Source organism: Carassius auratus, chromosome 22 (genome assembly GCF_003368295.1).
Source record: "Carassius auratus strain Wakin chromosome 22, ASM336829v1, whole genome shotgun sequence".
In the NCBI taxonomy this organism is placed as follows: Eukaryota; Metazoa; Chordata; class Actinopteri; order Cypriniformes; family Cyprinidae; genus Carassius; species Carassius auratus.
The window spans coordinates 8755367-8770860 of NC_039264.1; the positions used below are offsets into that span (position 1 = coordinate 8755367).

General features: G+C 39.0%; 1 protein-coding gene across 3 annotated transcripts; it reads left to right on the forward strand.

Moving 5' to 3' along the window:
- Positions 1-594: 594 nt before the first annotated feature.
- shc2 (SHC (Src homology 2 domain containing) transforming protein 2) lies at positions 595-15494 on the forward strand. 3 transcript variants are annotated; one of them, XM_026197538.1, is made up of 14 exons: positions 595-697; positions 3997-4227; positions 7769-7839; positions 10407-10467; positions 10571-10690; positions 11483-11536; positions 11645-11696; positions 11786-11912; positions 12800-12977; positions 13418-13511; positions 13935-14102; positions 14189-14478; positions 14577-14716; positions 14802-15494. In XM_026197538.1, exons 2-13 carry the CDS (start codon positions 4087-4089, stop codon positions 14706-14708), a joined length of 1488 nt encoding a protein of 495 aa, XP_026053323.1. In that variant the 5' UTR covers positions 595-697; positions 3997-4086; the 3' UTR covers positions 14709-14716; positions 14802-15494. The 3 variants fall into 3 exon arrangements, with proteins under 3 accessions (XP_026053323.1, XP_026053322.1, XP_026053321.1); XM_026197537.1 differs by lacking the exon at positions 595-697 and adding an exon at positions 1733-2588; XM_026197536.1 differs by lacking the exon at positions 595-697 and having other exon boundaries at positions 2623-4227.

Consider the following 15494-nt stretch of genomic DNA (forward strand, 5'->3'; position numbering starts at 1 on the left):
TACTGTCTCTGTTGTATCTTTTATCTGTTTATGTGACAATATATGACTTATTTGGTGTGCGTAGTGTTTTATTGTTGTCGTGTTGTTTATCCAGTGGGAGTGATTCTTGGTTTCACATTTCAGTTTTTTTCTTTTTTCTCCATGTGGAGAAAGTTTTTTTTTTTAACTTAAAAAAAAACTTATCAGGCTTGCTAGAACTTTAACTAAAGGTTAACTTCAGTGACTCTTTTGTTAATGAATTGCACATTGTTTCCGTTTCACAAGTAACACGTAATAACTTTTGTTCAAGCAGTGAATTCAAATGAGGAATTAATGAATTTGTGCATGTTTTAAAGCTACACTGAAAATATACTTTTCATACTCGGGCAAAATGGCATGCTAATGAAATTCATGCTACCTTTTAGGAACTCTTAGCAGCACCAACTATTAGCATCATCATTTTCATGTTTGAAAGCGCTTAAATTTATACAGTGTTTAAGCATTTTGCAACTTTGCAAATATTGACATTTGTGTGCGTTAGACCAGAGGACTGGTAACGTGATTGGGCATGTCATTGTAGGAGGTGTGTGTATGTCATGGTGTGTGTGTGTCCTGGTGTGGTTAGAGTGGTTTCTCTCACTCTTTGGGCTCAAACTTCACATCTCTTGGCTCTTATGGGCTTTTACTTTGCAACTTGCAGTAGACAGCACTAGATTTGGTGAGTTACGATCGGCTTTCCTCTTTCTCTATCTATCTATTTCTTTTTCATCTTCTTTAATCTCCACATGTCTATTTTTAACATTAATAGTTATATTGCGATGCATTGCTGTGAATGTTTTATATGAGGATGTGGTATGTGTGAAATGTAGAAAATGTATTTTTATTTTGTGGTATTTTTTTTAGGAAAGCTAATATTCATATAGCGTCTTCCCCCACGTTGACCACATTTGATGTTTAATGTCAAATTATACTACACGGCAGATAATGAACTTGCTGTAAATGTCACCTGTTGGATGCTATTGATCTATTTATGTATGCGACTTTTAAACAGGACCATTTGAGTAGGAATCATTTTTATCAGATTAAAAAGTAGTAGTTTCCACTTTGACACAAAATAATGTAGTAAATGCAGCTTTCCAGTATATTTAACTCAAACAAATGTTATAATAACTATATTTATAATAACTAGAAACGTTTCATTTTATATTTTATATTTCATTTTATATTTTATGTTAATCTATGCAGTTTATGTTAATCTATGCAGAAAAAAAATTAACTTAAAAAAACATTTTGTTAATTAAAAACAATCAATAAAATGTGTTTAGTACCATATTACTGTAGAATTGCACTCATACGTTTACAAACCCCCGCTTTTTTCATGCATTTACCCTATTATGCTAAATTTACAGAGGCATATTTATAAACATTTTTTTTTTATTTTTATAAAATGCAATATAAATATATTCAAAAAAACTTTTTTTGTTGTCGTCGTCAATTTTAGTGCTCTAAATGCTTAAGGCGGCAATGTACGATTTCAGCACATGGAAACTTTTCAGCAAAATGTGTATAAATTAAGTTGTTATTTTCTCTGGTGGAATACATGTAACTGCCTTATGTCAGAAATTCAGAATGATTCTTTACAGTTATAAAGAACAGGTTTTATGATCCTACTTATTTAAAAAGTTATATATATGCATCTTGCAGTTTTAAGATATCACTGTATGCCTTGATGAGCCTCATTTTGAAGATCCCATCTGCATGGTGGATTTTAGAGAAGTGTGATAATTCACATTTAACTGCGTTAATCTACTTAATCTAAGATCTGAGATTAGATTAGATTAGACAGGTGCATCCTATGGTAAATAGTGAAATATAAAGAAAGGGTCAGAGTGCTCCAGAAACTGAACATTTATGGCTCCCGGATGAGAACCAGACCGTAAATAAGTGAAGTAATCTTGTTTTCTCTTTTTCCTGATTCTATTCACTTTTATGTTCTCCTCTGTGGCTTTGTTCGTAGCAGAGATATTGATCCAGACCGTGACCCCGCACATACACTCTCACTAATTACAAATGTTCACGGTGACCCCATTCTGGAAGCTAAAATACCCCAGCTAGGCATGCAGTGTATGTAACTAATGGGGAAAAACAACAACAAAATCTCAGCACAACGCCTCTGAGAGGTTACCAAAGAGCTGTTGAATTAGAAAAATGTAATACTTGAAAAAAGGCACTTGTGAGTCATGAAGCAAGCGTGAGTCTTTGTCAACACCACAAAACTGAGGTTTCCACCAAAATAGTCCGTACACATAGGCAACGGTAACGGAATATTGAGTATTTTAGTGCTTCCTGTTTATTCGGCCTTGTGGAGTCTTTGCGTTTACTTTTTGGGCAGTTGCGAAAAAAAGTGACGTCAGAGCAAAAGTAAGAGACTATTTGTCAAACAGGCACAGCGTCTTGCGCAAGTCCTGTAAATGTGACAACTTGGATGTTTTCTTGACTTCGGCAGTGAGAGAGAAACCAGAGAGAGTCTCAGCAATTGTTTTATTATCCATACTGCAGCAATATGAAGAACTCTGTGTGAATGAAGAAGCCAGTAATACTGTTGTGAGGTATTTAAAAAGCTCATTTATTCTATGTTAACTGATGTAAATGATGCGTTGACATCTTGAGTACTCATAAATGTACACTGACTGTGTATCCAGCTACTGAGATGATATACGGTAGGTCTTTATTTTCTGCTTGAAGTAATCATTGAAGTCTATAAATCGTAAAGAAAACTATCCATTGGCAAAGTCCCAAGTTTATATCCTGGTCTGTAACATGAAAGGCAACAAATAACTAAAGCTATAAGCTCATTTCATGTTTTTTAAAAAGAGAGTTAATTAATTTTCATGAACTCTCAGATCCTTCTTTCTTCTGGGGAAGGCAAAAGAAGATATTTTGAAGAATGTTAAGGCACAACGTTGGCTTTAGTTATTTATTGTAATGTTAATGAACAAATGTACTTGTCGGGATGCTAAAAATAATGCTAAATGTTTTAATAGCACCACACTGTCATCTTGCTGGCATGGCAGAAAGTATTGCAGCATTCTAAACATAAAATGCACTGCCTTTAGCTACTAAAGCTAGCCGTAGGACTGAATGGCATTGTATGTATCAGATTGTGTGTAGGTTAATAAGTGCAAGATGCTGTGAGGAGGTACTCAGGGCAGATGTGCATTAGCTAATGTTGCCTGAACGCAGCTGGGTTGGGCAGGGCTAATAGACGGACCATAACACTATGACATCATCAAGAGAGTGGGGGAAGCTGGGCTGAGAGAGAGAGAGAGAGAGAGAGAGGGAATGAAGAAGAGAGGGAGGGATTAAGCAAGCCACAGTAAGGGACAGAGCAACTGTCAGAAAGCAGAGAGAGGCAGAGAGGACGGAGGGCTAGACTCACAACCTTGTGGATTTCTCCTTTGCTTCCACTGCATCTTTCCTTGTACCTTTCCCTTTCCCTAGCCATCCCCTCCTTCCCCTCCCTCTTCCCCCCCACTGTCCTCTCCGCTCTGGACCGCTCCTCCGGGCATGCTACTTAAGCCAAAGTATGGCCGCTTCCGGAACGACTCTGTGACCTCCTCCGACGACCTGATGCAGAGCCTAACCATGAGCAGGAAGGTGGTGGCCTCCTCATCCACACCTGGCTTGGAGCTGCCGCCCCTGGAGATCGCTGCCCTTCCCCTGCCTTCAGCCCAGGTGCTGGCCGACTCACCTGGGCTGGACGGCGAGCAGGACAGCACCACCACCTTCTGCATGCTCATTCCTAAGATGCCCCAGTGGAAGTTCTCCAATTCGTTGCTCAGCCGTAGCCCGTCCAATAGCAGCTCCAGCTCCAATTCCAGCAAGGATTCCGGCAGGGCGCCTCCGACCGATAGTTCCCCTGCTGCGGGGGCGACTGCTGCCAGTGGTCCTGTGGCTAGTCTTGCAGCTGTGTTCAACTCCTGTGACCCTGTTTGTGTGGGCCCATGTTCCCTACAGGCTGCCAGGAGACAGAGGGCCAGTCCGAGAGAGTCCAGCGCAGGGGCCGCCGAGGGGAGTCCAGGGGGCTCTGGGAACTTCAGGACCGGGATGAACCGGAGGACCAGGGTAGAGGGAATGTGGCTGGGAGATAACTTCACCCAGAAGGGCAGCTTCGTCAACAAGCCCTCACAGGGGTGGTTGCACCCAGACAAAAAGATCAGCAGCACGGGAGCTTCGTACATCGTTAGGGTGAGTCCCCTGCTTATCATCTTGAAATCTCACCATGTTTTCCGCCTAGTGTTGTTTTGCAGGTCTGCAGCGGTGTCAATAGGCAACTCTGTCATGTTATCGACAGTCATTCATTTAAATTCACTGCACCATCTTATGCAGCTCTGAAGAAACCGAGAACAATACGACTCCCCTACACTCAGCTTACAAACAACTGCAACATCTTGTCCTCTCAAGCTGAGTTCAGGCAAAACTGCTTAGGATATGAGAACAGTGGTGCTCTATTCAGTGTATTGGTTACGTCAGGGTGCAGTAGCTTCAGGAGAAAAGGATATACAATTTAATCCAGATATATTGCTTTGTGTGGTACAGCGGCTTCATCAGAGCAGGAGGAAGGGGTGTGTAAACAAACAGATGTAAACAACTAAACAAGAATTGAAGGTAGGCAGAGGCGGTTCTCATTATTTACGACTGAAAATGAGTGATGACTGCTAATAAAATTTATACTCGATCCCAAGATGGACATTTGTGCAATTCCTTAATTTTCCCTTTTGGGGTCAATACAGATTCTTATTTGCATGTGTTTTCTCTTAGAAACAATAACGAAATTTCAATTAAAGGTTGCGTAGTACGCTTATGTAAAGACAGAATGTTTAATGCGACCATTTCAAGCTGCTGTTGAGTATAAAAACATTGAAAACGTATTCCTAATATATTTGATTCTTTGTTTAATTTTTCTGAAGTAGAAAAGTCTGTAATAAAATTGTGAAAAAATGCTAATCAAAGACAGCTACTCTTGCAGCTGGGTAGATAGTTGTGGATATAAGCCAATATCTTCAACTCTTGGCTGCATCTCGGCGAATCAAGGGTTACAAATGTTAGCAGACTATTTGACGTCAATAACAGCGATCCTCTTTCAACCCACTTTCTCACCCCTCCTCCCCTGCACCCTCGTCTACCCCACCGTGTGTTGTAACCACACGGCCCTCTCTCCAGCAGCCCGGACTGGGCCTGCGCACGCTCCTTAATTGCATTACACAGGCACCATTCATTCGTTTATTCAATTACATTTAATCACAGTCATTTGTATCACATGTGTTGCAGAGGAAACAGGCATGGGGGGGGGGCTGTTAGCCAAATAACACTGGCATGATGGTACACCTCAAATAAAAGGATTTTAGATCAGGCCTACATTTTCTTCTATTGTTCGACCTACTGTGGTGAATGCTAGCGGCTTGATACGTAAAAGCATTTTAAAGTGTTGTTTTCAAATCCCAATCTGAATTTACATTTGTGAATAAGTAGTATTTGACTAAATCAGATGATTCCCACAAACATTATGAGAAAGAACAGAAGACTACAAGAAGCAGACATTTAAAAGCAGCCCCTATACATGAACCATAAACCACCCTGGGCATTTCCTCCAGCAAAAACGTTTCCTGTCATAGAAATAGGTGTGTGTGTGTGTGTGTGTGTGTGTGTGTGTGTGTGTATATATATATATATATATATGAAAAGACAAGTGAGAAACATAATTCAGTGTACAGTAGCTGTGCATGTGCAAGTGCATGGTGGTGTTTTTTGTTGTGAGGAGAGCGTTAATTTATCATGCAGCAAAAGAGCCACAATGAGGTCTTTGAGAAGAAGAGGAAGCAGAAGGGTTTCTGTAAAACTAAAAGGAAGAAGTCTAATCAAACTGATTGAACACTTCCCGCTGCCGAATAATCTAGTTAAGAAGTCTGCAATTGCTTGCTTTGGAAAGAAATGGTCTGGTGTCAAGATATAAGCTGTAAAAAAACACCCTCAACTGACTAAAGCTTAAAGGTACAGTACATCCAAAAATGATTTTTTTTTCACCTTTCAAACAGGTATAATATTCTTTCATCTGTAGAACACAAAAGAAGACATTTTGGACATATCTCAGTGTTTTATTTATTTATTTATGCGTTTGTTTGTTTTTTGACCCCATTGACTTTCATTAAAAAGCAGTTCTTGAAAATATATTTGTGTGTGTGTTTGTGTTCTAGAGTGGAAATAAGAGAGGTTTTCGGTTTTGAACATATGGACCGAAAATAAGGGAATTTTTATTTTTGGGTGTACTGTCCCTTTAAGAGAAAAGGAGTGTGCGCAGAAGATGTGAATGTAGTGTTACAGGGACTGATTTATATTCATAAAAGAACTGTTTCAAGGTCATAATCGGTTCTCGGGACTCCCCCGAAGCACTCTTGTACAGTATATGTTGAGGAAGAAAACACAGAGCTGATTTCAGGAACTAAAGCATTAAGAGCTAGTGTCTTAACGTTATACAGTAGTTCATGCAGCAGTTCATTTACTCACCGTCATGTCATTCCAAACCTGCACGACTTTCTCTCTTCTATGAAACACTACGGTCCATACACTGGAAGTCAATGGGTTCCAGTGTTGTTCAAAAAAGTCATTTTTTTTGTGTTCCACAGAAGAAAGAATCTCATACAGGTTTGGAGCGTCATGAGGGTGAGTAAATGGTTTCCTAAATTGTCTCTTCAAAGGGTTAGTTCCCTTTAAGTTGGTGATTTACTCCTAACTATAAATAACTAGTGTAACCACTTTGACTCAAGCATAGGCAACGTGATCTGTGCTTTGGGTTGAGGTGGGTGTAGGCCTTCAAAATCGGTTACCAAGTCTAAAACAACAAAAATGATCTGGGATTAGCCTCTGTGAGCATCCGTAACCACAAACGCCGTTATTCAGACATATGTCGCATTGTCTGTGGGGGTGGGCACTTTGCAAGATGTTCCTGCGACCCTTTTGAAGGCATTGGTGACTAACTGCCGAATTGATGTTCCCCTGCACCTTCACCACTTTCCACGTCCCAGAAGGCCCAGACTGCAGTGATACCTCTTTCCCGGTCCACCCCCAGCAGCCACGATGCGGTTATTGCCGTCAATCTCCTCACACTTCGCAGTAATTACCTTCCCCAGCACAGCTATTATGCAGATCTGCTGAGAACAAGCCGTCTTGCTGAAATTATAGGTTTAGTATTTATCTGTAATTATGTGCCTGTATATCTGTGAGATAATAATTTCATAGTGTAAAACAGCTTCAGGAGGTTTTTGAAAGCGCTCAAACTAGACTGTGAGTGGAAATGTTCTTTGATCTCTTTCTGTACAACGAAAGTGTTATGATTGATTAGTAGCCTAATAACTTGCAGTGATATTTCAGTTAATACATTTGAGAATGTTTCGAATAAAAAGGAAAAAATAAATAAATCATAAATGCTGTTGTGGCTGCTGTGTGTCACATGACCCCCCTAACCCTCCCCACCAACTCGTGCCCCCTCAAATATAATGAGCGAATGACGCCCCTGGCTTAAACCATCCTTGTGTTTGTGAGCGAAAGAGAAACAATTGTTGCTTTTGTTTTCAGCGACTAAATCATGGACTTTGGCTCTTGCCAACAGGAATTAGATACATATTTCCATGAAGCAATGATGACCTTTGGGAAATTAAAAGTAATTATGTACGTATAATGAAAGTAATGTGTGTCATTTTGTGTTCTCCTTTTCTTTTTTTTCTTTTTGCAGTACATGGGCTGCATTGAGGTTCTGAAATCAATGAGATCTTTGGACTTCAACACTAGGACACAGGTCACAAGGTAAAGTGTTTTTTAAACCTTTTTGTTTTTTAGTTTTTTTTTTTAGATTTAGATTTTATTACACACCTCCCCTGTTTTTGTTTTGTTCAGTTTACATTTTTTGCTTTGATGGACTGAATCAATTTCCTTGGATTTTGTTTTATTTTTTATTTTATTATTATCATTATTATTTCATTTTCAGATAGTACTCTATGATTTTTTTTGCTCTGTTTTATTTATTTATTTATTTTATTTTATTTTTGTTTATATTAGAATTTTCTAACTTTTTATTTTAGAACTTTCTAAATTATAAGTCATAATTTAATAACATTTTTATATTTTTTATTTAGATTTTATTACACATTCACCTGTTTTTGTTGTTGTTGTTGCTTTGCTGAGCTGAATCAATTTCCTTAATATTTATTTTATTTTAATTAAAATAATTGTATTAATTATTTAATTATTTTCATTATTATTTCAGTTTATACCATCTATAACGATGTTTTATGTTGCTCTGTTTATTTTTGTAGTTTTAGTATTTTGTTTTTGTTTTTTACCTTAACATTTTGTATATACAACAAGTTGTATATCTTTTTTTATTTGCTTTTGTTTTATTATTTTACTTTATGTGTTTTGTTTATTTTAGCACTTTTATTTGTTTTTAATCACAAATATCTTTTTGTTTTGTTTTGTTTTGTTTTGTTTTGGAGGATGATTTGGTATGTTTTCTGTTTATGAAATGACGGATGATGGAATGAGAGTTAATTGTGACATTATGCTGTTTTTATCCGAGTGATATGCTTTCCACAGAAAAAATAGATTATCACTTTGCAGCTTTTTTTGGCACCAAATCGTGTTTGCATATATGTACGTCTACATTCATATGTCAGCTTGCTAGTATTAGTTCTTATGTGTATATTTATTTATATGTGTAGAAGCATGTGCATTCTTGTAGGGGCGGTGGGGCGGAGCTCCAGATTCCTGAGTCCCTCTCCTTGCCCTTGCTCATCGATCAGCAGTAACCCGAACCCTGTGGCCCACGATGGGCTTAAAGTGCAGATAGCACAGGCGAGATGGAGACGGAGTGATACAGCCATGTATTATTAACGACTCTCACTAATGACTGAGGAGGCCTATTGGGGCCTCAGATGATGCAGATTGCACGGGGTGGAGTTAGAGTTGATAAACACAGAGGACTGGAGAAGAGTGATTGTTTTGAGTAGAGAGCGGCAGTCTGTTATGACATTATAATGGCTGTAATGGGAATGCTTGGAACAGGCTGCATATTTAGCTTGAATCTATTTTGCAGCAGAAACGCAAGGCTTGTAAATCAGCTGATTTGCCGCACTCCGGGGAAAGAGGGGGTGTGGGTGTGCTCTCTCATTTGTCATCGTCATGTAGTGTGGCCAATGAACAATTTTTAATAAGATCCAAAAGGCAAAACATACACAGACGCATAAACTTGCAACCGAAACACCCAAATGCTAATGATCCCAATAACATCATAAAGAGCACAGCATTTATTGGAAACATTCCCTGGAAAGTCCTTTGCTGGGACAGTTGGCACTTTTTAAATATTAATGGGTTATTTGATAGCACACTGGTGTTTTGAAGTCACTCAGTCTACTGTTGACCTCATAACCCTTGTGCCCCTGTGCCAAACGCTCTTCTGCCATCGATATGGTTTCATAAATGTCACTTTTAGTTTTTATTGGTTGTGTTAAGGCATCCATCAGAAATGTCTAGGTTTAGGGTTTTTCAACGATTTCAACAATCATAGATGTTTCCATTTTTGATTCGATTAGTGATTAGTTTTTTTGGCTCAGATTTTATTTGATTATGTTTTGTTTATGAATTTTGTTCTGCTTTGCTTTGATTTGTTTTATTTTGCTTTGCATTGGTTTTGTTATGGCACGGTATTTATTTTTTTATGTATGTATGTTTTGTCTTTGGGTTTTTGTTTTCATTGTGTTTCTTTTGATTATTTGATTTGTTTTCTTTTGCTTTGATTTGGTTTTATTTATTCTGAGATTTTTTTTGTTTTGTTTATGAGTATTTATTTCTTTATTTATGTGTGTATGTTTTGTTCTTTGTCCTGTTTTTGCTTTCTTTGGTTTTGGCTTGCTTCTTACATTGTTTTTATTTGTTTTATTTTATTTTACTTTGATTTGGTTTTCTGTTGATTTGCTTTGATTTGGTTTGTTTGCTTTGTTTTGTTTTTGACACAGTATTTATTGATGTATGTATGTATGTTTTGTCCTTTGGTTTGTTTTCTGCTTTTGTTTTATTTTGTTTCCTTTAGCTTTAAGTTTTTGAAATTGTGTCCTATGATTTTATAGTTTTGCTTAGCCCTGTTTATTATTTTATCCATTGACAATATACAGATGGTCCCCTGTTTGTTGACCTGGTTTGAATAAGCATTATGCTTCGGCTCAGACTCATTCCTCATTTATTTTCACACTGTAGTTGCACTGAAACACATGGGAAATGTTGTTTTCCAGATATGTGAGATTGTGAGATCTGGCAATATTTCTCTTAAAATCTTTTTTTTTTTTTTTTTGTAAATGTGTGTGTGTGTGTGTGCACAGGGAGGCCATCAACAGGTTGTGTGAAACTGTACCTGGAGGAAAAGCTGCCTGGAAGAAGAAAGTAAGAGAGAAAACTGTAGTTTTGCCTTGGCATTTTTTATTATTAAGCATAAATCTAAGAAAATGTAGTGACATCCAAATGTTTGTTTTGCTGCCCATTTTAGACCACCAATAAAACCCTCCAGTCTGTTATGGGGAAGAGTAACCTACGTTTTGCTGGAATGACCATCGGTGTCAACATCTCTATTGATGGCTTGAGTCTCCTCGTCCCCACCACACGACAGGTCGGCATCCTCTCATCCTCGATATCCCTTCAAATCCTATCAGAACAAACAACTTTTCTCACTTGTTTGGAAAGTTTAATTCATTTCAGAAGTTCCTCTGCAGCACTGTAGTAAATAGTTCAATGTTTTGACTTAACTGCTTAAAGGGTTAGATCTCCCAAAAATTTAAATTCTGTCATTAATTACTCACCCTCATGTCGTTCAAAACACATAGGACCTTCGTTCATCTTCAGAACACAAAGAAATATATTTTTGATGAAATTCAAGAGCTTTCTTCCTGAATAGCGGCCAAGACTAACTCGGAAGAGAAAAAAATATTTGAATAAAGTGACTTTTTTCTTTTCTTTGCTTACAAAAATATTCTTGTAGCTTTATAAATTTAAATTTGAACCACTGATGTCACATGGACTATTTTAACAATCTCCTTACTACTTTTCTGTACCATAAAACTTTTCAGTTGCCTTGTTTTCTATGGGAGGGTCAGAAAGCTCTCAGATTTCATCAATAATAACTTAATTTGTGTTTCGAAGATGAACGATGGTCTTTGGGGTTTGGAACGACATGAGGGTGAGTAATTCATGGCAGAATTTAAATATTTGGGTGAACTATCCCTTTAAATGAGGGTGTTTCTAATTTTCCAAGTCATATGTTTGTAGGAAGTCTAATTAAGAAGTTATTTGTAGTAAATAGTTAAAAAGTAGCTTCAAAACTCTAGTTCCCTGACAGATATTTATTTGTGCTGAATATTGATTTGAAGACATCACATCATTTCCCTCTCATCTCTTCATGTAGGTGATTGCCCATCACCCCATGCAGTCCATATCTTTCGCCTCTGGTGGAGACTCGGTGAGACCTCTTTTGCACGTTTAATGCCTCTTCTTTCCACTCTTACCATCTCTCTCTCCACTAACAAATACCACCTGATTCTTTCTCTGATTTCATCTTGTGCTGCAGGATACCCCTGACTATGTCGCTTATGTGGCCAAAGACCCTGTCAATCAAAGAGGTATTCTTTTTCACTTTGATTTTCTGTTATACTTGTTTGTCACATGCTATTTTGGCTATTTCTGACACATCTTTTTCTCGTCCCTCTAGCATGTCACATACTGGAGTGCGGTGACGGTCTCGCTCAGAATGTGATCAGTACCATCGGCCAGGCTTTCGAACTGCAGTTCAAACAGTACCTACACAGCCCGCCCAAAGCAATTCCCACCATGGATAGGTGAGATTCACATAATTTAGCATAAACCATATTGTCTGTTTGGGCTTTTGAATGCATCACAACATGAAAATGACGGTCATTTGTTTCAACTGCAGTTAATACAGAGCTTCAGTGCTGAGCAGTTTTCGCAAGGTTGAAACAGGATACACACGGCTTGTGTTTCACATAGCCATCCTGTTTTGATTCAAGGCCGTTATTCAAAGCTAAATTCATTTAAGGGGCTCTCAGAAACCACACGACTGCTCAGTGTCACATCATTAATGGATCATTTCTTTTATTTCGTTCCGTTTCAAATCATCAGTGTAACATGTGCTTTCTTGACTTTAATATAAACAGTCTTCGAAAACATAGTGGGCTGCCTTGTAGTCTACTTCCCTGTACTGGCAGCATCCTAACCAAAACAGAAGTGATGTGACTTATGTGAACCGCTATACTAAGGCAACAGCTGTGTGTGTGCTGTTAGCATGTTGCTAAGCTAACAATATCAAACTCTAAAGCTGCAAAAGAGGTCCATTTCCAATTGTCAATAGTGTAGAATAATGTTTAAAGCACATCTCACACAAAAGCCACTTTTCTTTTGTTGTTGTTGTTTAATTTGGTGAGTTTGCATGACCGAATTGAACCTTTAGGGGAAATTGTTCACCCTCACATAAAATTCCCAATTGCTATTAAGATGACTGGATTTTGCTCACTCAGAACAACGGTAGATTTGAAACCCAGCTTTATAATCATTAAACATAAAGCACACACAAATATTAGGTAAAATCTTTAAGTACACACTACTGGATAAACTCTTAAAAAATAAAAAAGGATTTATATATTTATATTGAATCTACATTTACTTTCACTGATCTCTAAAAGGCTAAATAGCTTTATTTGATGGTTAGGACCATACGAACAGAAGAGTCAGCGTGGGGTGATGACGAGGAAACTTCCGAGCACGATTACTACAACAGCATCCCAGGAAAGGAGCCTCCTGTGGGGGGAGTGGTGGACTCTAGGCTCAGGCCTCCTGCCGGCCTACTGGGACACGTCCATACGCAACAACAGAGCAAAACCGCTCAGGTAAACTTCATTAGAGATGTGTGTGGATTTTTATTGCTGTCTTTTATGAAGTTTGTGGTTTGCGGAGACAATTCGCTAAGGTTGGTCTTAATAAAGAAACAACCATTTCTGTGAGCGGTGTTAGTTAGCATAACGCTAATGGCTTCAGGCAAATAGCTGTTTAGGTATACAGCACATTCTGTAATAAAATCTGATAGCTCATATGCCATTTGTAAGAAATTAGCAATTCTTCAGTTGTCAATGCCTATTCATAAAATTACTTAACCTTTTGAAACCTTTGACCTCTTTATCCTGACCTGTCAAACCATCTGTCATTATTTGGTTTAAGTACCTTCTGCACTGCAAAAAAAAAAAACAATTTCTATCTATGTATCTATCTACTCATGCCTGGATCAAAGCCAGTCCTGGAAACTGATCTCAGACCTGTGCTTATTTTTCAGACGGGGTCACCAGCCAGAAGAGATGCAGACAGCCTCTCTGCCGCCCAGTTATGCTATGAAGTGCACTGGGACACGGAGAACAACAGCAGCTCAAGTGAGACGCCTGGTGGTTATTTAGCAGCCCAACGTTCCTCTTGTGACATTTTACAACTTTGAAGAGATTTCTGAGCCTTTTACTGGCTTTGATATTCCAAACGTCCCCTTCTAATTGCTTAGTTATTAACACTCTTTAAATAAAGCTTGGAGTTTTTGCAACAATGCCACAGTGGACAACAGGGGTCTTCAAACCTGTTCCTGAAGTGCCTTAGAAGAACCATTTAGGTTCCACAAAGAACCTTTCAGTGACCATCCTTAAAAAGGATGTGTATTCTAAAGAACTTTTTCAGAACCTTTTTTCATCCGAAAGGTTCTATAAATGTTAAAAGTTCTACATGGAACCATCAATGCCAATTAAAAACGTTTATTTCTAAGTGTCTACTGTAGTAACCGGTTTATTTTCCTTTCACCATTTCTGTAGCTTTGACTTCCGATGGTTACCTCCGAGCAGACGGTCATCCTATAGGTAGCCGCGATTACGAGGAGCATCTGTATGTAAACACCCAGAATCTGGACAACATGGAGGCCTCAGTGGATGCCCGAGGAGGACGCAGATCCGATAGTCCAAAGAAAGACATTTTTGATATGAGTGAGTCCATTACAGATGACTGTCTAATGATTATATAGGTTTGATGAATACATTAACTACCATTCGTACCGTTTCCAACCCAACAGGGCCATTTGAGGACGCCCTGCGTCTGCACGAGGCTGGAGGAGTTTGTATATTGGAGGACAAGTGGCCTAGTCCTCCGCGGCGCCGGGCCCCCGTCGCCCCCACGGAGGACCAACTGCGGCGGGAGATGTGGTACCATGGCCGCATGAGCCGCAGGGACGCAGAGAATCTGCTGGGCCGAGATGGAGATTTCCTGGTGCGGGACAGCGCCACTAACCCGGGCCAGTATGTGCTGACTGGGATGCAGTGTGGGCTTCCCAAACATCTGCTGTTGGTGGATCCTGAAGGAGTGGTGAGTGGTGCTTCAAGCTCAGTTTTTATATTGTAGATTTTGATAAGGATCCATATTTTCCTTATATGGCCGTCATTTCTTAATTCATTTTTGATTAGGTTCGGACTAAAGACATGCTTTTTGAGAGCATCAGCCACCTGATCAACTACCACCTGACTAACAAGCTGCCGATTGTTGCAGCAGAGAGCGAGTTACACCTCCAGCAGGTGGTCTGCAGAAAGCCCATATAGAGTACATGGTAAGAGGTTTGCTGCATTTGTCTACAGATTATCAAAGCTGTTTGATTGGGGAATTCATAGCTTATGTATTGTGTTTTTTTATAGGGTGCAAAGCTGTCCCCTGTGCTGCCAATCTAGAGGCCCCACACTATTGCCTTAAACAGACTCTGAGCTTCCACTGGGACTTGTGGGATATCGCTGTTCCTTAGGGACTGACCCCAAACAGCTTTCAGCATGTCTTGCTCAATCCACCCCTTCTTCAACAGAGGAGACCCCAATTGAGAGTTTTGCATTGGGAAATGAAGTGCTTGTGAACACTTTTTCCCAGGGGACTGTTCTTGGCATTGCCTGTCAGAAATGTGAACTTACTGTATGTGAAACACATGAGACTGATTCCCTTCCTTTACATCCATATGAGCGCTCGTCGTCAGTGAGCTGTTGTTTCTAAATGTGATGTATTCAGTAACCGTGGCTCTGATCTTCTCTGATGGTCACCTCTGAGACTCTGAACTTCATTGTGTTGTGCTTCCCAGCGGTTTGCTCTCAGGATGCAGTATTCGTTAAGGTCGTTGTATAAAGCTCATAAGCTCAAATGCAGTCGTATCAAATGCACATGTTTAATTTATGAACTCAGGACCAAACGTTTGGGTCATGCTCATGTGATATTGCCCTTTAGTGATTCAGACATCCATTATACTTCACAAATATTCAATTTCTTTTTGTGTTTAGTCACAAACAAATACAAACAATGTGTACAGTTTTGTTTAAAGGTGCATTCAGTGGTTTTTTCGTGCTCAT